The sequence below is a fragment of the Entamoeba dispar genome, genomic scaffold (assembly GCF_000209125.1).
Source record: "Entamoeba dispar SAW760 scf_1105229463377 genomic scaffold, whole genome shotgun sequence".
NCBI lineage: Eukaryota > Evosea > Mastigamoebida > Endamoebidae > Entamoeba > Entamoeba dispar.
The window spans coordinates 1-23,498 of record NW_001855662.1 but is presented as its reverse complement, the minus strand read 5'-3'; the positions used below and the strand labels follow the sequence as shown (position 1 = coordinate 23,498).

At 26.8% G+C, this 23,498-nt stretch overlaps 12 protein-coding genes across 12 annotated transcripts, besides 23 other annotated features; 7 read left to right on the top strand and 5 right to left on the bottom strand.

The window, feature by feature from the left end:
- Window positions 1–239: 239 nt before the first annotated feature.
- EDI_043360 (uncharacterized protein) lies at window positions 240–1,250 on the top strand (the record flags this gene model as incomplete). Its single annotated transcript, XM_001740940.1, has 1 exon — window positions 240–1,250. One exon carries the CDS (start codon window positions 240–242, stop codon window positions 1,248–1,250), a length of 1,011 nt encoding a protein of 336 aa, XP_001740992.1.
- A 48-nt stretch (window positions 1,251–1,298) lies between these two features.
- EDI_043350 (Rho GTPase-activating protein, putative) lies at window positions 1,299–2,178 on the bottom strand (the record flags this gene model as incomplete). Its single annotated transcript, XM_001740939.1, has 2 exons — window positions 1,299–1,749; window positions 1,802–2,178. 2 exons carry the CDS (start codon window positions 2,176–2,178, stop codon window positions 1,299–1,301), a joined length of 828 nt encoding a protein of 275 aa, XP_001740991.1.
- A 424-nt stretch (window positions 2,179–2,602) lies between these two features.
- Window positions 2,603–2,652: a sequence feature (AT_rich).
- A 126-nt stretch (window positions 2,653–2,778) lies between these two features.
- EDI_043340 (uncharacterized protein) lies at window positions 2,779–4,491 on the bottom strand (the record flags this gene model as incomplete). Its single annotated transcript, XM_001740938.1, has 1 exon — window positions 2,779–4,491. One exon carries the CDS (start codon window positions 4,489–4,491, stop codon window positions 2,779–2,781), a length of 1,713 nt encoding a protein of 570 aa, XP_001740990.1.
- Window positions 4,475–4,591: a microsatellite.
- Window positions 4,517–4,591: a microsatellite.
- Window positions 4,592–4,613: 22 nt separating this feature from the next.
- Window positions 4,614–4,667: a sequence feature (AT_rich).
- Window positions 4,666–6,285, top strand: EDI_043330 (polyamine-modulated factor 1-binding protein, putative; the record flags this gene model as incomplete). Its single annotated transcript, XM_001740937.1, has 1 exon — window positions 4,666–6,285. The coding sequence occupies one exon, from the start codon at window positions 4,666–4,668 to the stop codon at window positions 6,283–6,285; it is 1,620 nt and encodes a 539-aa protein (XP_001740989.1).
- Window positions 4,965–4,995: a sequence feature (AT_rich).
- Window positions 6,286–6,406: 121 nt separating the features above from the next.
- Window positions 6,407–6,441: a sequence feature (AT_rich).
- Window positions 6,442–6,555: 114 nt separating this feature from the next.
- EDI_043320 (uncharacterized protein) lies at window positions 6,556–8,547 on the bottom strand (the record flags this gene model as incomplete). The annotated part of the gene is made up of 1 exon (XM_001740936.1): window positions 6,556–8,547. One exon carries the CDS (start codon window positions 8,545–8,547, stop codon window positions 6,556–6,558), a length of 1,992 nt encoding a protein of 663 aa, XP_001740988.1.
- A 46-nt stretch (window positions 8,548–8,593) lies between these two features.
- Window positions 8,594–8,685: a sequence feature (AT_rich).
- Window positions 8,681–10,882, bottom strand: EDI_043310 (tyrosine protein kinase, putative; the record flags this gene model as incomplete). Its single annotated transcript, XM_001740935.1, has 1 exon — window positions 8,681–10,882. One exon carries the CDS (start codon window positions 10,880–10,882, stop codon window positions 8,681–8,683), a length of 2,202 nt encoding a protein of 733 aa, XP_001740987.1.
- Window positions 10,008–10,028: a sequence feature (AT_rich).
- Window positions 10,583–10,607: a sequence feature (AT_rich).
- Window positions 10,883–11,120: 238 nt separating the features above from the next.
- On the top strand, window positions 11,121–13,438 carry EDI_043300 (tyrosine protein kinase, putative; the record flags this gene model as incomplete). Its single annotated transcript, XM_001740934.1, has 2 exons — window positions 11,121–11,611; window positions 11,659–13,438. The coding sequence occupies 2 exons, from the start codon at window positions 11,121–11,123 to the stop codon at window positions 13,436–13,438; spliced, it is 2,271 nt and encodes a 756-aa protein (XP_001740986.1).
- Window positions 11,617–11,657: a sequence feature (AT_rich).
- Window positions 11,795–11,822: a sequence feature (AT_rich).
- A 167-nt stretch (window positions 13,439–13,605) lies between the features above and the next one.
- EDI_043290 (tRNA-dihydrouridine synthase, putative) lies at window positions 13,606–15,153 on the top strand (the record flags this gene model as incomplete). The annotated part of the gene is made up of 1 exon (XM_001740933.1): window positions 13,606–15,153. The coding sequence occupies one exon, from the start codon at window positions 13,606–13,608 to the stop codon at window positions 15,151–15,153; it is 1,548 nt and encodes a 515-aa protein (XP_001740985.1).
- A 56-nt stretch (window positions 15,154–15,209) lies between these two features.
- Window positions 15,210–15,270: a sequence feature (AT_rich).
- Window positions 15,271–15,327: 57 nt separating this feature from the next.
- Window positions 15,328–15,355: a sequence feature (AT_rich).
- A 17-nt stretch (window positions 15,356–15,372) lies between these two features.
- Window positions 15,373–15,437: a microsatellite.
- A 92-nt stretch (window positions 15,438–15,529) lies between these two features.
- EDI_043280 (guanine nucleotide-binding protein alpha-16 subunit, putative) lies at window positions 15,530–16,606 on the top strand (the record flags this gene model as incomplete). Its single annotated transcript, XM_001740932.1, has 1 exon — window positions 15,530–16,606. The coding sequence occupies one exon, from the start codon at window positions 15,530–15,532 to the stop codon at window positions 16,604–16,606; it is 1,077 nt and encodes a 358-aa protein (XP_001740984.1).
- A 38-nt stretch (window positions 16,607–16,644) lies between these two features.
- Window positions 16,645–16,694: a sequence feature (AT_rich).
- A 14-nt stretch (window positions 16,695–16,708) lies between these two features.
- On the bottom strand, window positions 16,709–19,987 carry EDI_043270 (uncharacterized protein; the record flags this gene model as incomplete). Its single annotated transcript, XM_001740931.1, has 1 exon — window positions 16,709–19,987. The coding sequence occupies one exon, from the start codon at window positions 19,985–19,987 to the stop codon at window positions 16,709–16,711; it is 3,279 nt and encodes a 1,092-aa protein (XP_001740983.1).
- A 48-nt stretch (window positions 19,988–20,035) lies between these two features.
- Window positions 20,036–20,122: a sequence feature (AT_rich).
- A 48-nt stretch (window positions 20,123–20,170) lies between these two features.
- EDI_043260 (60S ribosomal protein L31, putative) lies at window positions 20,171–20,623 on the top strand (the record flags this gene model as incomplete). The annotated part of the gene is made up of 1 exon (XM_001740930.1): window positions 20,171–20,623. One exon carries the CDS (start codon window positions 20,171–20,173, stop codon window positions 20,621–20,623), a length of 453 nt encoding a protein of 150 aa, XP_001740982.1.
- A 66-nt stretch (window positions 20,624–20,689) lies between these two features.
- Window positions 20,690–20,713: a sequence feature (AT_rich).
- Window positions 20,714–21,130: 417 nt separating this feature from the next.
- Window positions 21,131–21,161: a sequence feature (AT_rich).
- A 783-nt stretch (window positions 21,162–21,944) lies between these two features.
- Window positions 21,945–21,982: a sequence feature (AT_rich).
- A 390-nt stretch (window positions 21,983–22,372) lies between these two features.
- Window positions 22,373–22,447: a sequence feature (AT_rich).
- A 334-nt stretch (window positions 22,448–22,781) lies between these two features.
- Window positions 22,782–22,836: a microsatellite.
- Window positions 22,803–22,999: a microsatellite.
- Window positions 22,816–23,475, top strand: EDI_043250 (DNA polymerase theta, putative; the record flags this gene model as incomplete). Its single annotated transcript, XM_001740929.1, has 1 exon — window positions 22,816–23,475. One exon carries the CDS (start codon window positions 22,816–22,818, stop codon window positions 23,473–23,475), a length of 660 nt encoding a protein of 219 aa, XP_001740981.1.
- Window positions 22,904–23,034: a microsatellite.
- Window positions 23,476–23,498: the final 23 nt, after the last annotated feature.

Sequence of the window (23,498 nt, the reverse complement as noted above, 5' to 3'; positions counted from 1 at the left end):
CCTTGTTTTTTATAGCCACTTTTTATTTATTGTATAATAAATCAGTTATATTTTCTTATAACAATACCTATTTCATTTCACTCCCTCCAAGTAAAAGACTATCTACACAATCACTACAGATAATTTGGCCACACGGAAGTGTTATTGGATTGGTTAGAGGGGTTAAACACAATGGACAAGTCATCTAAAAAATATCTAAAAAAGATCTTTTAGAAAAAATAATAAAAATCTTTCAATTAATGATCCAACATAATTTTCCTTCTGAACAGACAATTGAATCTATTTCTTCATACCTCATTTCTCTTAATAAGACAATTAACTTACATTCAATAATATTAAATCATTATTTATCTCATACATTACATATCAATACTTCACCTCAAGCTATTAATTATCTTTCTCAACATCCTGATAATGATTTAATGCAATATTTACAATCTCTTTATTCTTTTTCTATTGAAGATTTTAATGCATTCACTTCTCATACAACTGAAATAGCTTCACAAGAAGATTCAACTAAAGAACAACTTATTCAAATGTCTCCTGAAGCTTTTGAAATTGCTGTTGATTGTTCAGTAGGACGTATTCCACCTTCACCGTTATTACCGATTATTGCTAATTTAGCAGCACAAAAACAACTCAGTGATATTAAAATACGATATGTTGAAGAACGATTACCAGTTCCTTATGCAGTAGCACTTGCAAAAAACAAAGCAGATGAATATGGAGGTATTGATGAAAAATACATTAAACAAGTTATTGAATGGACTGAAACTAGTAAAGCAGAAGTTATATACAATTCAGATGTAAATGGAAGAGATATTATCTCATTAAATAGAAGTTTATGTAATAGAACAAACTTTAGTATTTTTATAGTTACAGGAACTACTGATGTTTTTGGGTCTTTTCATGGTAAAAGTATTTCTTCACCACCAAAGAGTAGATGGGAAGCTGTACGCGATGACGATAAATTCTTTGTTTTTACATGTAAGAATTCATTTGGTATTCCTATGACTCGATATTTACCAAATGAAACAAATAATTCATTAGTAATCTTTCCTAATAGAGGTACTAACTTATTTACTATCTTTGGTTGTTATCAAATTGGTCAGTTTGAATGTTCACCAATGAAGAAGAGAGAATTTATTAAGAATTTTAAAGATGTACCACCATGTAGTACTGAATTATTTAGTGGATTAAGAAATGATAAATTTGTAGCTCAAAAGATACTTGTCTTTCAATTAGAATAAATAAAAAAAAAGAAATGTGTTGGTATTTCATTTAATTAACTAATTGTATTATTCAGGTTCCGTTTGTAAATGTGATTGAGTTACTATTTTATCATCAAGTTTTTGTGGGATATTTTGTAAAGAATTTCTATGAATTGGAACACTAGGGAGTGGTTTATTTGGAATGGCTAAATGATTAGAAGCTGGGAGTACTTGTTGAGAATTAAATTCATTGGTTTGAGAGTTTTGAGGAAGGGTGTTAGTATTATTATCAACAGTATTTAATAATGGAAAAGAAACATCTAAAGAGTCGAAGATTTGATGATAATTATCAATGAAATATTGAGTACAAGTTGTTGCAGGATTATCAGGACGAACTAAATCTAAAGCCTCTTGATGATTAAAAATATTAGGACCAAAGATTAATGAAAGATTTCTTGAATTCATTTTATTTAAATCACTCTTTTCAGTAATTTGAACTAAAAATCCAATTAATGATTTTAAAACACTAAAATGAACTCTATAAATGAATTAATATTAAAGTAATAAAATAAGAAAAGAATGTTACAAACAGTGGTAATTCTTTTAATACATTTTGTAATTTTTTAATTGTTTGATTTTTATCTATTTTATCTAATTCAATAAATACAAGAAATAAATCAGTATTTTCTTCTGTAACTAAACTATCAGGTAATTCTCTAAAATATAATTTAAATAATGAAGCTATAGTATGAATATTTTCTCCTTCTAAATTTACTTCTTTTCCTTCGTTGTACTCTTTCTTTAAATTATTAACTACTAACATATTTCCTGGTATTCTAAATAATCCTTCTGTTTCTAATAACGTCGGATTTTCTTTAAAATATTTTAATGAGTCATATACCGGTAATGGAAGTCCTTCTTTTAATGGAACATCTTCTAATAAGGCACCAAACACTTGATTATTCATATTCTTTTTCTTAGTTCTTATATTTTTGTTGTTTTATTTTTTGTTTTTTCTTTTTGAGACATCAAAAAGAAATTATTTTTGTTTTATTTTATTTGAAATTTCATTAGAATGGTCATAGAAATTCCTTCTGTCATTTATCATTTAAAAACTCATTACTATACTCACAACATTTCTGATAATTTAAATTTAATATTGGCTCTGTCTGAACAAAACCTATTGACCCTTACATTTGTTAATTATTTCTTTTATTTAACCACTTGAAAACAAACAACTTCTATGAAACAAAAGTCTTGTTTGATAAACTACGTCTCCCTTGTAAGTCCTTTAAAACGTTGTAACATTATTACTTTTATGAACAGTAAAACTTCTTTTCTTTAGAATAATAATTCATTCAAATATAAAAAGAATAAAAGTTGAAATAGAGTTTTATATATTTTAATTAAAGAATTAGAGTTATAAGATTATTTATTAATACAAAGAATAACAAGAGTGAAAACAACGATAATAAAGTTAACACCACAAAGTAAATTGAAGAGTGTTCATATAGTTAAAAAGAATCAATGAAAATATAAAAAAGAAGATAAGTAAAATATCAATTAATTAGTCATCAAATAAATTATGTGCCAAATCATCTTTCTTCATCGAGATAATATTTCTTAATGGATTAAATTTATCAGGTTCAAATTGACAAGTTTTACTTACATCTTTAATGAAAGACTCTAAAGAAAAGATAAGTTTTTTGATATTTTCTTTAGTGAGAGTTTTCTTTGCTAGTCTATATTTTTCGTTTTGATTTTCTTCTTTTTCACCACCAATATCGCAATTAGCAAACGAAAACAGTTCTCCTTCATCCTCTTTTTGTTTAGAATGTTCTGATTCAAATATTCTGTTATTTAAAACTTTTATTAGAAAAGTTTGGATTTGTGACCAAGCAAGTTCTAAACAACTGTTAACAAAACCTTTATTTTCGTCAACTTTTGTTAGTTCAACTGATTCTGCTTTTTCCACTCTTTCCTTTAATTCTTGTTCTGCTTTAGATTGAATAGCTTTTAACTTTCTTCCCCATCCTGATCTTTTTATTGCAGCATTTGATTCTTTTAATTTAGATACAGCTGATGTAGCAAATGAAATATTAATTTCATCAAGAGAAATACTTTTACTATATTCTGGCATTTTAGTTCTTTTGAACTCTTCCATTTTTGAACAAAGTGCAACATGAACACAAATTAATCTAAAAACAACTTTTAAACACATATCAAATCTATCTACTGATGATAAATGTTGAGTTTTTCCTTTAATCTTTTGAAATGTTGATGAATCAATAAAAGAAACTTCTTCAGGTACTTTTTTATCAAGAGATAATCTATGAAGACCAAATACAAAAGATAATTTATTAACAGTTCCTTCTAAAACAGCAAACGCAATTTGTTCTGAAATTTTATCACCTAAAACACATGAAGCATTAGCTAATGAATACATTTGTTCATTATAATCATAATCTGGTTTTAATGCTAAATTTTCTTGTGTACACATTTCAGTATCAATTTCATAATTTGTATATCTATGAGGATATTGATTTACTTGTTGATGTTTTGCATATTCAATTTCTGCTGCTGTCATTGAAGTACTTGTTATTCCCATTGCATATTTCATACATAAATTTTCTAAATTATTTTTCATAATATATGCAAATTGTTCACGAAACCTTTCCATATCATCTAATGTTTTTTTTAAATCAACAACTTTTTGAATAGCTGGTGATTTACTAGCATTACATGCTCTATTAATAAGAAGAATAGCATGAAGATAATAATTTTGAGAAATATATTCTTTAATTTCTTGTGGTACTTGTAATAACCATTTAATAGTTTTAATATATTCTAATACATATCCTTGTTCTAATCTATCTTTATATACTTCTGCAATTTCTTCTGACCTTTTAGCTGTTTCTTCATTTTCTGTTGTTATTATTTTATTACGACTTTCAACTAATCCTTTCTTCATTTCTTTGATATTTTCATTTATTTGATCCATTCGTGTTTTAATTTGTGAATAATTGTGTATTGTTTTATTAAATCCTGAAAAATATTTATGTACTACAATTCCCATAGCTTTTTCTGCTGCTACTAATCGAACATTTAAATCTCCTGTATCTGCCATTGGATCTCTTAAAATGGGAATAATTTTATCTAATGAAACAAATTCCTCAGATCGATACTCTTGAGATACCATTTGAGTACAATCACGAATTTCTTTACTTTCAACTTCAGTCAGAAATCCATCCATTGTTTGATCCTTTTTGGTTTCGTTCATTCGTTTTTAAAAATGTTTTTCAGTATTTTTTCTTCCTTTTTTTTTTTGAGTTCGTTAGTTTTATTTTTATGTCTTTTCTTTTTGTTATATTTTTCATTTTATCAAAATTATGAAACAATCTCTAATAAACTTAAAATAAAAAAAAAACTATACAAAAAATAATTTTATTTTATTATGCAAGAAGTTGAAGAAATATTATTTGGATCATTGCATAATTGTGGTGTTGTGATTCCAAAAGGAATTAATACACTAAAAGGAATAATTAGTGGTGGTGGAGTATTTTATAATTTAACAACACAAATACTTAAATTAATTGACCAACAAAAATATGGAATATTCACTGATTCAATTCCTAAACAAACTTCAGAAAAAGTACGTGTTTGTGCAAAGCAAGCATCGATTATTAAAGAGATGGGATTTAGTGAGTCTATTGGTTATCATCAAATATTATATCCAAAAACAACAGACGTTACAAATATTTTAAATTTTTTAATGAAATATATTCCTGACGATCTATCTACAAACAAGTCAATCAGAAACTCTATTAGCAAAACTTTGTATGATATTGTTCATAACACAAATGGTGAAAAAAAGAGAAGAATCCTTCCCCCAACACCAATAAGACAAAAAGATATTAATCAAAGAAAAAGAGTTAGTTCAATCCTCCAAAAAATCTCACAAAAGAAAGTAGAAGAGCAAAATGATATTATAGCAGAAATGAAAATTAATGCAAAGATTCAAGTAAGAAAAGAAATTATTAAAAAAGAAGATAGTGATGAAGAAAAAGAAGATAGTGATGATGTTATGGTTGCTGTTGAATTAAAAGAAAGTAAAAATGAAAAGAAGATTCGATTAGAGAGTGAATTAGATGACATAGTTAAAGAAAGACAAGAAGTTGAAGAAACACTACAAAAAATCAAAACAAGAATTGAAAAAGTAGAGGACTATATCAGTGAAGGCAAAAATGAATTAAAAGAAATGATAAAAGAAAAAGAAGAGTTAAAGAGAAAACAAAGGTCACTTGAGAGACAAAAAGTCATAAGAGAAAAAGTTAAAGACATTGATGCAAATGATAAAGATGAGTACATAGAAAAATTAGAAGAACTTAAACAAAGTGAAATGAGTAAGTTAGAAGGTCTTAAACAAAAATGGACTCTTTATGAAGATGAAATGAAGAAAGAAGTCCAAGAAAATGAAAAGAAAAATGACTTAATTATTGAAGAAACAAAACAAAAAGCAAAGGAAGTTAAACAAATAAGACAAAAAGGAAAAGCTATTATTCTTGAAATCCAAAGTCTAGATGAGGATATTAAAGAAAAAGAAGAAATCAATACAAAGCTTGATAAAAGAATGCAAAGACAAACGTATATTGATAGAACTATTTGTATGACTAAATTTTTAAAGAAACAAGATAAAGAACTTGAAAAAATATTCAACAACACAAATACTATAAAATCTGATTTAACTCAATTGAAAATCAAAACCTCTGAGAATTATATCAGTCTCATTAGACTAATTAGAGAAAATACAAAATATAAAGAAGAAACAAAACATTCGTTAATCACTCAAATAACTAAAATGAACGATTTGTTTAATTCATTAGTTTTATTAGAAACTCAACGAGGAGAACTTAACTCAACCACACTTCTCAATCAAGAAAAATTTGAAAAAACACAAAGTAGAGTAGAAGAATTAGGATATGCTGATGTTAAGAAAGATTTTGATGAATTACATAAATTAAATCTTGAAATGATAAATAAAATAAATGAATTCAATCAAAAACAAGAGGCCTAATTTAGAATAACTGGTATAATAACTGTTTGTTCATTTTATATAAAAGAGAAAAAGATTTGTTTTTAAGTCATACACAAACAAATAAAGATGTTAGTTATTATAAATAAGTTTAAGTTATACCTTAAATAATATCTAGTTTAAATAAAAAATTTATTTCATAAAACTCAAATTGTGCACAGATGATATAACCTGTATTGTACTTGATGCCAATTCTAGAGTTTTCACTGACAAAAAGATGTAAAGAATTCATTAATTAAAAACTTGTTTCAATTAATATGATTTTAATTGTTCACAGTTTGAGACAATAACCTTGCACTGAGTTAATTCAGAAAGATTAATTTGTGATAAAGAGGCATTATCATCAAGAGATAAAGTTTTTAATTGTTTTGGTAATTGTAGTTGTTTAATTTTTGAACAATTAATAAACTGTGCATCAACTAAACTAGTAAATGATCTTAAGTCTTGAATAGCCTCAATAGATTCGACATCAACAATATTTAAATGGACAATACTTGTTGATAACTTAAGAACACGTAATTCTGGTAACATTTCAATTCCAAATTGTTTACAATCTTTCATTTGTGAAACATCTATTTCTTCTAAAAGATCACAATCTTTATAACTAACTTGTTTAACAGAAGTAGGAAGAATAACTTGTTTAATATGTTCACATCTATCAATACTGAAATTTTCAATCAAAGTAGAAGTTAAGTCTAAATGAATTAATTTTTGAGATTGCATTAAAGTAAATTCTTTAAGACTTAATGGTAATTGCATAGTTGTTCCAGCAAATTGACCTAATTCCAAATTAGTTAAATTGGTTAATGAAACTAAATTGAGAGAAGTAACTTGAGTACAATATGATATTTTTAAGATTTGTAAATTCTTTGGGAAAATTAGATTTTTTAATGATTCACAATCTGCAAGAATAAGTTGAGTACAATTGTTCAACGTTCCTATTTGTTGCATGTCTGTTAAGAATGGTGCTCTATTAAATCTTAAATCTTTAAGTGATTGTGGGAATACAACATTCTCAAAATTTGTTTCTATTGGCTCAAATGAAACAAATTCAAGTTTGTTAAGACCTTTTATTCCAAGTTGTCCATTTACACTAACATCTTTACCTATATGAGCAAAGTTTTGTCTCCAATACAATACTTTAATTGTATTTGGAAGATTAATGATTCTCTTTTTTGACTTAAATTCTAAATCGTCTCCAACTTTTAATTCTGTTAAATGAGTAAATTGTGTTAAATCATAATGTTCTTCAGTTTTTTGTTGAATTGTTTTCTCAGTAACTTCTAATGATCTAATAGTTTTTAATTGTTGTGTTTGATAAAATTGTCGAGGAATTCTTCCTGTAATTTTTAATTTATCAATTTCAACATCAGGAACTTCTGAAGCAGGAACAGCCCTTTCAAGACAAAGATATTGAATAGCACATTTATCAATAAGTTGAGCAACACTTGCAGCAACATACTTATTAGCAGGAGTAACAAGATATTTTTGGAAAATTGAAGGATGAAGATAAAGTTCCTCAGTAACAATCTTCTCACAAATTTGTTCAGAAAAAGGATTAAGAATATCATATTTAAGAACAATAACTACATTATCATTTACTTTATTAATCTTTTCTATATCATAAAGATAATTACTTTTTTGAACAACAACTATTTTAACTTCAGCTTTTGGGTTATTATCTTTTAAAAGAGCAAGAATACTTGGTAAATATTTATCATCTAACATTACATTGTCTAACGTAATTTGTTCTAATGATTTAGAAAAGAATGGAATAAGATTATTTAAAGGATATTTAAGTTCTTGATTAAATGAAAGTAATGAATAATCAACAGATAATTTCTTTATACTTAATCCATTAAAATATGATAAGTCCATTTCTTCTAAACATCGAATAGTGAGATCAATACAGTGTTTTAATAACATTCTACATGTTGGATATTTCTTAATTAAAGAGAAATCTTCTTCTTCTGATACCTCAAGAATAGTTGCAATAGACATTCTATAATCGTTTATGTACTTAACTAAATTTTTAAATTGTCCATTAAATACACTTGCACCTCCAAAAATTAATGGAGATGGATCGTCAAGTCTTTGTAATTTATTTTTTGTGCAAACAATTTGATTATATTTTTTACTAATTTGAGCAAATTTACCTACTTCTTTAGTTGAGTGAATTTGATTTAAAATAGAATCAAGGAATTGTGGTCCAATTCTAGTGTGGTTAGAAACAAAGGATGACATGAAAATGCATTAAAGGGTTTATTTAAGGGTTTTCTTTCTGGTTATGAATTTTTTATTTTTTATAATTATTCACTCTTTTCAAATAATTTATTATATAAAATGAAAAAAGATTAATAATAAGAATAATTTGTTATTATTCATATCCTCCATCATCTGATTCTTCTTCTTCTGATGGTGGAATAATAACTTCTTCTTCTTGAAGGGAGTCATAAATTTCTGTGAGTGATTTGAAACAGTCTCTAAAGCGTGGGCGTTTGTTTGGGGTATTAAAACAACTCGTAATAACTTCCCAAACTTTATCCCCAACACTTCCATTTTCTTCAAGAATACTTGGTTTATCTAAACGAAGTCCTTTAATAACTGCATCAAGAGCGTCTTGAGCTTTAGCAATAGAGGAGTATGGAATAATGCCTTTTGTTAAAATTTCCCAGAAAACAACACCATAAGACCATACATCACTTTTTGTATTAAATTGAAGATATGTTGGAGAATTAGGATCACCAGCTTCTGGAGCTGTCCAACGTTTAGGAAATATTTTTGATTGAGTTGTATAATTACCATCTGCTGTTTGACGTGATAATCCTAAATCAGCAATTTTAGTGATATAACCCCCTTTATCGTCATGAACATATAATAAATTTCTTAATGCAAGATCTCTATGAACAATTTTCAATGATTCTAAATAAGCCATTCCAGATGCACAATCAATAGCCATTTTAATTTGTTTTTTAAATGTTATATTTGCACGTTCATTTTTTGGATTTTCACGACTCATTAATTTATCTAATGAACCTTCAGCTAAATCAAGAATCATGAAAATTGTATCTTTTTCTTTATACAAACCATACATCGTTATTAAATTTGGATGTTTCATTAATTGTGTAATAGTTGCTTCTTTTTCTAATTCAATTAATTTTTCTGGTTTATCTAATGCTCCATTAACTGCTTTCATTGCAACAGGAGTAGTTCCAAGCCACATTCCTTTACAAACAACTCCAAATGCTCCATTTCCTAATTTTTCACCTATTTCACAATCCGTAAGATATTCATATTTTCCATGTAATTTAGAAGAAGATAATCCATCTTCTTTAGCAATAGCTGTTGATAGTTGTATAGCATAACCTTTTTTAATCCCAGATTTAATTAATAAAGCAGTAGAACTAGAATGAAGAGTATTATAATCACTAATTTTAGCTTCAAGAAGTTTTTCTATTAAATGAGTTAAATTATATTTCTTTAAAAAGTAATATAATTCTTCATTAACAATTATTTTTTGTTGTGGAATACTTAATTTTTCTTCTTCAACAACTTTTTTAAGATCTTCCCATTTCATATTTTTATTTTCAATACTACAAACAATCATTGGTTTTGTACTTTTTTCTCCTCCAATAATGATAAAAAATGATCCTCCATTTCGAAATGAAAATGGTATTAATGTATTTCCCCATGTTTTTTGTTCCATAAAATTATTTTTAATATTTCCTTTTATCATTTTTTCACTTCCCATCCCATGGACATCATAATAATAAATATCATCCATCGGTTCTTCTCCTTTATTTCCATAAACAGAAATTGCTATGTCTTCATTTTTGAAATACCCAAAACGTAATTCATTTTTTGGACAATCAAAATTACTACATTCAAACCATCTTTGTGTGTCAATATTAAATCTACTAATTTTAACAGATTCTCCTTTAGTAGTATATCCACCAATAATATACATATTCCCACCACTTGTAATAAAACATCCATGTTTTTCTCTGTATAAATCTTCATCTTTACCTCCAAGAATAAAAGAAGAAGAACTATCAATATCGAATTTAATAAAATCTTTTGAAAATACTTCAACATCATTACTTTTCTTTGAATTTGTTCTTCCACCATAAATATATAACGCTCCTTTATATAACACAGTAGAATGAAAATATTTTCCAGGAACTTCACCAAACGCTATCTTAAGTTTGTTAATTGAATAATTTTCTGTATCAATAACATCAATTCCTTTCATGATTTCTTCATATTGTAATCCACCAACTAAATAAATTTTTTTTTTATAATAAGTTGCAGTATGATATGCTCGTTCAAATTGTATATCTAATATTACTTTTTTCCATTTTAATGATTCGAAATCAAAAATGTACAAACAATTATTATACTTCTTTTCTGAGTCTATCCATCCTCCATAAACATACATTTTACAATCTCCATAACATGTGCTATGTCCATATATTCCAATAGGTGGTGAATTAGGGTCATTTGGTGCTTCAATTACAGTTTTGATTTCAGGCATTTCAAAAAGAGTAATGTAATGATATTTTGAGTTCAGTTTATTCATCAGAATATATCATTTTTCATATTTTCCTAATTTCCTGACTTCGCTGATTATTTTGATCAAATGTACTTTCTAAAACCATTTTTTTGTTATTTTATTATTTCTTCTTTTGTTTTAGAAAATAGAGTCGTTTTTGTATGAAAGGAAGGGAATTTATCCGCTTTTCTTCAGTAAAAACAATAAAAAGTTAGAACCAATGTAAAACCATCTTAAAAAAGTGAAATTATTAGATAAAGAGAAGATGTCTGAAGTTACAATTAAAAAAATAGTTGAAATACCAAATGAAGGAAATAACGAACATCCTGACTTCAAAACCATATCACCTAAATTATGTTCTGGAAATGGATATATTTATCTTCAGGGAGGGTCATTAAGAAAAATACAAACAGACCAATTTATTGAAAATTTATGGCAATTTGATATTTCAAATTTAATTTGGAGAAAACTTGGTAATTTGGAGAATTTTAAATTAGGAAGAGAGCACCATACAATTACTTTTGATAATGAAGTCATTTATGTTATTGGAGGAACTAATAAAAATAATCCAGATGGTATTTCAGGTATTGATAAGATCAATGTAAATACATTTGAAGTAACTCACTTTGACTCTCCTTCTTTATCTAAAAGAAGTTTTCATACTTCAGTTATTAAAAGTAGTAAAATTTATATTATTGGAGGGTTAATTCCAATTGAAGGAAAAACAAAAGGAGTTCCATGTGACTCTTTTATAATGTTTGATAATAATTAATTTTATTTAATAAAAGAAATTAATAATATAGTTATGACACTAAAACTGATGATATTAAAATACAAAAATTACCATTTGGAGGTATTGCACAACACACATCATTTATTGATGATAATGGACTTATTTATATTATTGGTGGTAAAGGAGATAATAATGTTAGTAATAAGAATATTTATATTTATGATATTTATAAATCAAAATGGGAAACTATTCCTTCTCCAATTAATCTTGAATTATTAAATCTTCAATCAGTTTTTGTTGAAAGTAAAAAAATCGCAGTTCTTGTTGGTGGTAGATTAGGTGCATACAAAAGAAATTCATCAATATATATTCTTAATACTAAAACTAAATCATTATATAAAAAAGATAATGGAATAGAATTTGTTGCTCCTGATTGTGGTATTTGTTTACTTAAAGATTCTATCTTTGCTTTTGGATCATTTGATAAAAATATTTCTGTATTAAGTTTTGATGAATTCTTTTCAATTAATTCATTAGTAAATAGTTCAACTCGTGTTATTGTAAATGGAGTTTCATGCGTTTCGGTTGAAGTAGGAGAAAAACCCAAACTAGATGAAAAGGTACAAAAAACACTCGAAATCTCAAAATGTGATTATGATGAAATCTCAAAGATTCTTTTGGAAAATGGATTTAATACAGATGATACATTTTGTTTACTTGATCAACCAATTTGTGAAGAATTAAAAATTGATCCAATTGTTAGTGCTGAACTAATTTCTAAAAGGTCTGATGTATATGATGAAAATAATAAATTTGGAGAAGATGCTCTTAAAAATTTTAATTATCTTACAGAATGTGAAGTAGGTGAAAAATTAGGAAATGGAGCATTTGGAGTTGTTTGTAAAGGAATGTGGCTTGGAACTACTCCTGTTGCAATGAAGGCTATAGATGGAGCATTAGATAAACCAGAAAAATTACAAGAAATAATTAAAGAAGCATATGTTACACAATTAATGAAACACCCTAATGTAATAACGATGTATGGTTTATACAAAAATGAAGAAAGTTTATTTATGGTTATTGATTTAGCTGAAGGTTGTTTATTAGACTATGTCCAAAATAAAGGTGGTAAATATCCTGAATCTAAAAGAATGATATTCAAAGATTATGTAAGATGTGCTATGGATGTTGCTTCTGGAATGGCTTATCTTGAGTCACAAAAAATTGTTCATAGAGATCTTGCATTAAGAAATGTTCTTTATATTCATGATAAATTAGGAATTCGTGGTAAAGTAGCAGATTTAGGATTATCTCGTAAATCTGAAACTGGAGAATATGCAGCTAAATCTACTGCTAAAACAATGCCAATTAGATGGACTGCACCAGAAGCTGCTGCAAGAGGAATTTTTACAATAAAAAATGACGTTTGGGCATACGGAATTACTTTATGGGAATTATTCACAAAAGGAAAACTTCCATACTCTGCTTTAAATAAAGAAGATGTTATCCCTTCTGTTAATGCTGGTACTCGTTTAGAAAAACCTGATTATCTTAAACATCCAATTCAAACTATAAATAGAAGTGCATGTGAAGAAGAGGTATCTGAAGATGATGGATATGGAGAAACACAAGAAGAATTATCAAAATCCACAAAAATAGAAGAAAGTGATGATGAAATTGGAAATGATATTTGGGAAATGATGTATCGATGCTGGGATATTGAACCACAAAAAAGGCCAACATTTAAAGAGATATATAAAATATTGGAAAAAGTAATGGAAAAAATTCCAAACGAACAGGTAGAACAAGAAGTCAAAGAAGAAAGCGAAGAAGATAATGGCTATGAATAAAACTAATTTATTTCATTGAAATAATTTAACTTTGAGAAAAAAAAAGAATGATTTTGTTTGAAGTTAAAGGATAAATAGAACAACAATAATACTTTCAAAGATTCAAAATTGTGATTATAGGGTTTCTTTTCATTTTTCTATCTTAAAGTTAATCAACACAACATCACATGGAAGACAATAGTCAATCTCCTTCAACAAATGAACAAACACCTTGTTGTCAAGAAAGAACAGAAGAAGTAAAAGAAAAAAGAAAACAACAACCAAACCCATTATCAAAGAAATCAATGAAAAAAAGAAAAAAAATACTTAAAGAACAAAACGATGGAATTTGTCTTAATTTTATGAAAACTGGTAAATGTGAAAGAGAGAATTGTAAATATTCGCATGACCTTAAAGAATATTTGTCTAAACGAACTGATTTATTAGAAGGAATATGTCCATTGTATAAAGAGTATGGATTTTGTCCAAATGGATATACATGTGGATGGTATAAATCTCATACTAATGAACAAGGAGAGTTAATAACAAACAATGAATTAATGAAATTGCATCCATTTAAAGAACCTTTAAATACTCAAAAACCAGAGACATTACATGTTTTAAGAACAAATAAATTTGAATTTAAAATACCTGAAGAATTTCCTGTTCCAGAAAAGAAAATACTTGACTTAAAAGGAAAGTTAATTCTTCCTTCATTATGTACTTTTGGTAATTTACCATTTAGAAAAGCAGTTAAAAGATTTGGTTGTGATGTTACAATGACAGAAATGATTATGGCTGAATCATTAGTTGAAGGTAAAACAAGTGAATGGGCTTTAGTTAAAAGAGACCCATCAGAAGATATATTTGGAATTCAGTTGTGTGTTGGCAACTCATTGTTAGCAGCAAAAGCATGTCAAGTTTTAAATTCTGTTGATTGTGATTTTTATGAACTAAATTGTGCTTGTCCAATTGATTATGTATATAAAAAAGGAATGGGAGCTCAATTAATAGAACGACCAAAAAGAATTGAATCATTACTTCATGCCATGAGAAGTGTTACAGAAAGACCAGTAGCAATTAAAGTTAGAACTGGAAAGAGTAGTAATACAATCCAAGACGTTTTATTACCAAATTGTGCAAATTATGGAGCAGCGATGGTAAGTATTCATGGAAGAACTAGAGACCAACGTTATACTAAATCAGCTGATTGGGACTTTATAAAACAAGCTACAACAATTACCCAATGCCCAGTTATAGGAGTAGGAGATATTTATGGATATAAAGATTATCAAAAGGCATTAGAATGTGGTGTTGCGACTGTAGCAATTGGAAGAGGGGCATTAATAAAACCATGGATTTATACTGAGATTAAAGAAAAAAGAGATTGGGACATATCATCATCAGAACGTCTTGATATTTTAAGACAATATGCACTAGACGGACTTTCCCATTGGGGAAGTGACGCACAAGGAATTAGTAAAACAAGAGAATTTATGTGTCATCACTTAACATTTATGACAAGATATGTACCAGTTCATTGTGTAATAGAGACTAATCAAGAAATTTCAATTAAAGTAAGAAATGATAGAGTTATGTGTTATCGAGATGATATGGAAAAATTATTAACATCAGACAGATTAGAAGATTATATTAAAATTACCGAGATGTTTCTTGGACCAGCTCCAAAAGAGTTTGTGTATGTTCCTAAGCATCAATCATATGTGAAAATGTGAAATACTTTTCATTTAATTAACTTTTAATAGAATCTTTTCTAAAATCAGATATGTTCTATTTAAATTATATAAATAGTTTTTTCTAATAATTTTAAATTTAAAGAATTTATAATATAAGAACCCTAGTTTTTTTAAAAAATAGTTTCAATACAATAAAGAAAAGATTCAAAAAAGAAAATAAATAGTAAAAAATTTAAAAAAACGAGTTAGTTGTTTATGAAAAAAGAAAAAATAAAAATAAAAAACATAAAAAGAATAAAAATAGAAAAAAAAAAGAAAAGAAATTAAAGCAAAAAAGCCCCAAAAAAAGAGGAATAGTATATCAAGGTTTGAATTAGTAATTAATTAAAAAAAAAGAACTGAAAAAAATAAAAATATGGGTTGCGGACAAAGTAAAGATAACAGCATTGATAAACAAATTGTTGAAATGGCTAAAAGTAAACCAATTACTGTTATGTTACTTGGTAGTGGAGAAAGTGGTAAATCAACTATTGCAAAACAATTAAAAATTTTATTTGGAGGAGGATTCCCAGAACAAGAAAGGGCTACTCATAAATCATCTATTTGTAGTAATGTTGTTACTTGTATGAGAACATTAATTGAACAATCAGCCATTTTAAATCATCCAATGAAATATCAACCTAAAAGTAAAGAATTTACTACAGAAGACCCTGTTACTCTTCCATTTTCACCAGAACTTGTTGGTGATGTTGAAGCACTTTGGGCAGATGAAGGAATTCAAGCCACCTATGAAGAATCTGCTAAATTCCAACTTCCAGATTGTGCTAAATACTTATTTGAAAATGTTAAAAGAATTGCAATGGAAGATTATGTACCAACTGAAGAAGATTTAATTCATAACAGGACTAAAACTACTGGTATTCATGAATACGATTTTGTTGTTAAAGATATCCCATTCCATCTTATTGATGTTGGAGGACAAAGATCTGAACGTAAGAAATGGGTATCTTTCTTTAGTGATGTAGATTGTGCTATTTTTGTTACATCACTTGCTGAGTATGATATGAAATTATATGAAGATGGTAATACTTCTAGATTAACTGAGTCTATTGCTGTCTTTAAAGATATTATGACAAATGAATTTTTAAAAGGTGCTGTTAAATTAATTTTCTTAAATAAGATGGATCTTTTTGAAGAAAAATTAACTAAAGTTCCATTGAATACAATTTTCCCTGAATATACAGGAGGAGATAATGCCGTAATGGGTGCACAATATATTCAACAATTATTTACTGGAAAATTACAAACTGAAGAAATGAATATTTCTGGTGCTGATGGAACTGCAAATATTGAAGGAGCAGTTAATGAGAAAGTATATACAAATCCAACAAATGCTACTGATGGTTCAAATATCAAAAGAGTATTTATGTTAGCAGTTGATGTTATAATGAAGAATATGGCTGCTAATGGTAAAATGAGACCGACCAAGTAAATATTTTGATGTTATACAAATTTTTATTTGGTTATTTCATTTTTTTGTTTTATATAAAAATTAATAATAAAAAATAAAGTTTAAAAAACCAAAATAATTGTTTTATTGGTTTGATTGATTGTTTTCAAATGTTCGATTCAAACATGCCATTACTGCTTTACTCTTACATCCATTTTGTATTTTAAAATCAGATGGTCCAAAACTCATTACAGGTGCTGGAGGAAGTTTACATGTATTAGCATCAAAAACAAAATTAACTGGAGTTAATGGTGATGCCATTGTATTATATACATGACTAATAATTCCTTGTCTTCTTGATGCATTAGAATAAGTTGTTTCTGAGTGTTGAATAATAGAACGAATAGTTCCAGTAACAAAAGTAATTAAACCTTCAGCACTTAGAACAACATAGTCGATACCAAGAATGTCTTCATTATAAATAGCATATCTACCATCTGGAAGTGGTTCAATAACAATAAATTGTTTACCTTGAACAATTGAATCCATAGCCCATTGTTGAGTATTTTCAGAACAATTTCCCCATAAAATAATAACATCAGACAATTTCCATAATTTTTGTTGAGTTTCTAATTTCTTTATTCTAGAATTTGGACAGAAAATAATTTGTTCTGTTGGAGTACTTACCATTGGTAATGCAACAATGTCTTGTTTAAGGTCCATGATTGATTCTGGGAATAAGTTATATGATCCATCAGCTACTTTAACAATCCATCCTAAACGTTGTACAAACCATTCAAATTCTTTTGTATTATCAACAATTTGTTCATCTTTAATATTAACTAATGAAACAATATATTGTGGTCTAGTAGCAATTCTATCTAATTCTACTAATGTCTTAGAAATAAAATCTTGTGAAAATGGTACTTGTTTTAATGTTGTTGTATTTGGGAAAACATTTAAAGCACAACATAGTTTAGCTACAGTATAAGTAGAAAGAGGTGTTGGGAATGTTGTAGTATTAATATCAATTGTTGGCATATCTTGATAAGGGTCAATTGGAATTAAATCACTTTTAATTGATTTAAGTGAATTAATAAGTTGTTGAGCTTTTTCACTATAAGGTTTAACATCAGTAATTTTGGAAATACCTTCAATTCCTTTAAATTTGTAATATCCATTATTACTTACTTCAAATGTTATTTCTTTACCAGTAACATCTTGTTGTTCTGGAATATCTGGAAGTGGAACAGGTGGCATTAATTGAACACCACAAACAGTTTGACAATGTGAAGTTCTAATAATCATAAGCATTGGTAATTCTGGTTGTAAGAAAAATGCTGGAAGATCAATTAATGTAACAAGAGAACTTTCACTAGAAACAAAAATAGAGTGATACTGAAGTAATTCAGGTGCGCTTATACCAATAGATAATTCACAAATTGGAGAATGACTATAAAGAATAGTATTAACTTTATTAATTGTAATATTTTTATTAAACATTGTAATACTATCAGAGACTTCATGACTTGCTTCATTAGATAAAATATTTAAACGATCAATAACACGTGAATAATTACCAAATGATACTGTTGGAACATATCCAATAAGTCCAAAAATATATCTTAACAAAAGATTCATATCAATAACAAATGCACCTACTTTGCTAATTTGGAAATTAGCTTCTGTAATTAAATTACAATAACATTTCATTAAAGTATCAGAAAGGTTAACAAGATATTTATTATTCTTTAAATTTAATGAAGCAGAGGTTTGGTATAATTTATAAAATGCTGATCCAATTTGTGGAATTTTAATTAAAGTAGTAGAATTAGTCCATTGTGAGAATTGTCTAGTTAATAATGATAATAATAATTCAGTAAATGAAATTGATTTTATTTCAGAAAGATAAATTCTTGATACTTCAAATAAATCAATAACAAGTTGTAAATCATTTTCATCTCTTAATTGTTTAGATAATATTTCTTCTACCATATTAACCATTTGATTATAATCTTTAAAAATTTCAGTAGTTACAATTGGAAGTGGTCTTGATGCATAAAATGTCATTCTAGGAATTATTTTAGCAAGTATCTGATATAAATTTGCTCTTAATAAAGGTTGAGGATTTACTTTAGTAACAACTTCATAAATGTATCTAATATAATGTGGGTATAACATTTCAACACCAGGAAGTGGTAAGTCAAGAATTAATGGATATGATAATATAGTAACAGAAACAGGATTAGGGGTATCTAAAATACTAATTAATCCAGCATAAAGGTTAGATACATATTCTGTTTTAAAAGTAGTTCTAGGAGCAAAATTAACAAATAATTTTAATATAGTGTCACAAGCCATATTAACGGTATCATCATATTTTTCTCTATTAATTACCATTGTTTGGAATAAGAAATCACCATAAATTTTTAATACAATATTTCCATCACATACTTCAGCAGGATAATCATAAAAAGTTTCAATAAGAAGTTTATTTGCATGAGTAGCGTGTAAAGCAATTTTTTGTGATTTAGTAATACAATTACCAACAAATCTAGAGAATCTAATGAAAGCGTAATTAATATATTTAGTTGATAAGTTCATAATAAATTTCTCTAATACATGTTCATTATGCCAAGGTAACCATTGAACTTCAAATTCTACTGTATCTAAATTCTTTCCAATATTATTTAATACAGTTTCTGTTAATGATTGTTGAAGACCATACCATTGAGATATCGTTTCAACTTCATTTGACCATGTAGAATAATCTCTCCAAATAACTTCCCATAAATCCATATTCATTTCTTCTGAAAGCATCCAACTTTCATGAAGGATATAAAGTGATAATTCAACTTCAGCATGAAATTCATTAGAATTTTCTGGGAGTTTTAAATGTTCAAAATATTTTTTACAAATACCAATTAATACTCTTACAATAGTGTCATTAACTTCTGGTGAGAAAGAGTCATGATAAGTAACATAAATTTGTCTTATAAATAATAATATTTGAACAGAAAGAGAATTTCTCATATCTTCTTGTTCCATCATTGTTGTTGGTTCATTTTCAAAGAATTGTGACATTTGTTTTATAATGATAATTAAGAATCCATTAAAATCATCATCTACTGGTTTTGGTCTAAATTCTTTTTCATTAATCCAATTTTTATAAATATCTAACCCACGTTGAGTTAATATTGAATGTGATAACGGCAAAGAGAAACATGAACCAATTAATTCATAGAAAAAAAGTAAATGGGGTTTGGCTTTAACCATAGCCTGTGAGTTTTCTTTATTATCAAGTAGTTCTCTAAAAATAGTTGTTAACACTTCTGCCTTTGATTGAAGTGGTAATAGCTGAAGGATATTAGTAGATGGTGAATGTTCTAATAAATGAGTTTGAGCCAATATTTCAAGGAACATAATTCTGATATTATTTTTTAGTTTTTCTCTTCAATTTTTTTAAGTTCCTTTTTATTATTTAAAATTTTTATAAATTTTTTTATGTTATATATAACATTAAATAAATAATTAAAAAAATAATAAAATAATAAAATTGGTAAAACCTAAAATGAAAGAACTAGAAAAGGGTAAACATCTGTGTTGATGGCTGTTTCCAAGACCACTAATCCACGTGTTTTAAAATACAGAGAGGCTAACAAAGCTCGTAAAGAAGCTAAAAAAGCCAAGGCTGCCAATAAAAAACCAGCCAAGGAAATTAAGCAAAAAGAAATGGCTCCAATTACCCGTGAAATGACTATTCACATGCATGCTTATCTTCACAAAGAATCATTCAAGAAGAGAGCACCAAAAGCAATTAAAATCATTAGATTCCTTGCTATTAAAACTATGAAAACACACGTTGTTAAATTCGATATGGGATTAAATCAATTCATTTGGAGCCAAGGTATTAGATCAGTTGCTGACAGAATTAGAGTTAGAATGGCCAGACTTCCAATTGAAGGTGAAGAAGGAAAATTCTATACTCTCGTTTCATATGTTCCAGTTGCTAGTTTCAAAGGTCTCGTTACTAAAACCGTAGAAGAAGCTGAAAATTAAATTTGATTTCTGGTACTTGTTAACTATTTATTTTTATTGGTTTATTTTTTTGATTGATGGTTGTTGTAAATTTTTTATTTATTTTAAATAGTGTTATTGATTTTGTAATTAAAATGATTTTCACTTGTAATTTATTATTCTGGTTAATCATTAAATCTATTGAAAGAAAATTGTTGAACAGGTGTTAAACATTAATAATTAGTAAATAAAATGAGAAGAGATATTGAGACAAATAATAAGAGCCTGCATTTTATGGGACTACAATATTTCTATGATATCATAAATGAAATCGTTTATGAGTAACTAATTAAATCCTTAATAGAAAAGAGCCAGTATTTATTTTTATACTTTCATTAATAAACTATAATTTGGCAACTTCTTTAACCCTTTTCATATCTATGTACAATACTTTTATATTTCATAAATTGTTTTATAGTTAATCAACAATATTTATCCGATACTACAATCTATTAAGCCTCACCTTTAACTAAATTATGTATCAACATCATTTTTTTAAAGAATATTATTTATTTAATATGACGTTACCAATACTGATACAATAAGTCAATGAAAAAAAATAATAATAGGTATAATTCATTTCTTTCAAAAGGTGTAAAATGTAAATTTTTCTTTTAATCAATTAGTGTACTTTTATAATACGAACATATTTTATTCACGATCCCTGTTATCCTTTTTGTCTCAGTACTGTTGTATTCATCCTAAGCATTTTTTTTCATATCACTTATGTTTGTGTCCATTTCTTGGTTCGATATGATATTATTAATAAACAATTGATTTATCGTTAACTTGAATGCCCACACTCATTTATTTAACTCTTTAATAAGATATTTCATTATTACATTTTGTTGTGGTTAATTTATTTTTCGATTATTCTGATGTTGCTTTATATATTATAAATATCTTATATGAAAGTTTTGAGACAATTTAAGTTAATGAACATCTTCTTGTAATAAAACTTATTCATATTCTATTGTAAATAAGATTATATTTAACTTATTTTAATACTCAATAATTTTCATCAGAAATTCTCTAATTATTGTGCTTGTTTATATCTCAAATATTAATAAACAATAACTTACTTATAACTTAATATTTAAAAAAAGTTTACTGAGTTCTATGAATATGTTCATAAAGTTTAATTAATTAGAATAGACATAAATAGTTTGAAATTGGATATGAATTATTGTGTTAAATAAAAAAGATAAGAGATAAATGAGGGATGTGCTTATATTTAATTTTTTACAAACAGAATTTGATGCATAATAAAAAAAAGAATAAGGTTATAAAAGAATTCAGTATCTAATATAATTATACATATGATAAAATTAATATAATTATCATGGTCTATTCCAGTTAATTCCCTTCACTTTCTCAGTTTATTTAATCTACTTAAATACATAAAAGTACTCAAAAAGTATTAAAATAAAATAATCATATCAGTAATTAGCCTTTTCATAAAATCATACAAAAAAGAAGTTATACCTTCGAGTCAATTATTAGTCAATACAAAATGGAACAACAAATAATTGAATGGCAATTGAAAAGATTATTATTAATTATATTGTATTAGTTACTACATACCAAAAAATACTAAGCACAACACAACAAAATAATAAACAATCAAATAGACATATAAAGCCAATTAAAGGCACGTCGTTTAAAGAGTATGATACTGACGTAAGTTGAATAAATAAGAAATGGGTTATAGAGTTAGAAAAAAAATTGAAGAAAATATAATAATTAATAAGAAACAAAACAAGTAACAAATTATTAATAAATAAGTTTTTTATAATTATTTATTTTGGGAGAACTTAACAAAGAAATAACTAATTAACAAGTATTTTTAATAATTCTTTTACTATTCATAATTTCGCCGACGTGGAACAATTATTTAAAGAGAACACAAAAAGATACACTTATCCTTGCGCTAGGGCAATATTCTTTTAATGACTGCAAAGGAAGAGGAATGATTGCTAGTTTAAAACTAAATCCAAGCGCCGAGAAACAGTGACTTGCTGTTTCTCAATTTTTGAACTCGAATTTATTTGGAATTTTGAAAGAAATTCCATCCTTAACATTATTTTTTGTTATCCTTTTTATTAATTGAATATTTGTTCGAGATAATTGAAAGATTTTTAAGAAAAAAAAGGGAAAGAACGAAAAAAGAAGAAATGGAAAAGAGGAAAGAAGAGATAATAACGAGATATAAGAGAGAATATGAGACGGTGTTTATAAAGAAACCAAAAACGGTAATGACGAAGAGTGAAAGAAGAAAGGAAAAGAGAGGAGAAGAGGGAGAAAGACTTTTGATTGGAAGAGAAAGGAAAGGGAAGATAGAGGAGAGAAGAAGAAGAGGGATAGAAAGATATGTTAAGATAGAGAGTGTGAGAAAAGCGTATGAAAAGAGAGGGATAAAAGAGTTATTTGAGTGGCAAGAGGAATGTTTAAAAGAAAAAGGGGTTAGAGAAGGGGAAGAGAATTTAGTGTATAGTGCGCCAACGAGTTCAGGGAAGACATTAGTGAGTGAGATTTTAATGATAGAACGATATTGTCAAACACAAAAGAAAATGATATATATAGTACCATATGTTTCAATGGCACAAGAAAAAGAAGAATATTTTAAAGAAATATTAGAAAGTATAAAGATAAATATTAAAGGATATTTTCAAAATCGAAAGATAGATAAAGAATTTGATATTGGGATATTTACAATTGAGAAAGGGAATGGAATAATTAATAAAATGATTGAAGAAAAAAGTATAGAAGAAGTAAGTATAATAATAATTGATGAAATTCATATGGTATTTGATAAAAAGAAGAGGACAAAATAATAGAAAAGATAATAAATAAAATA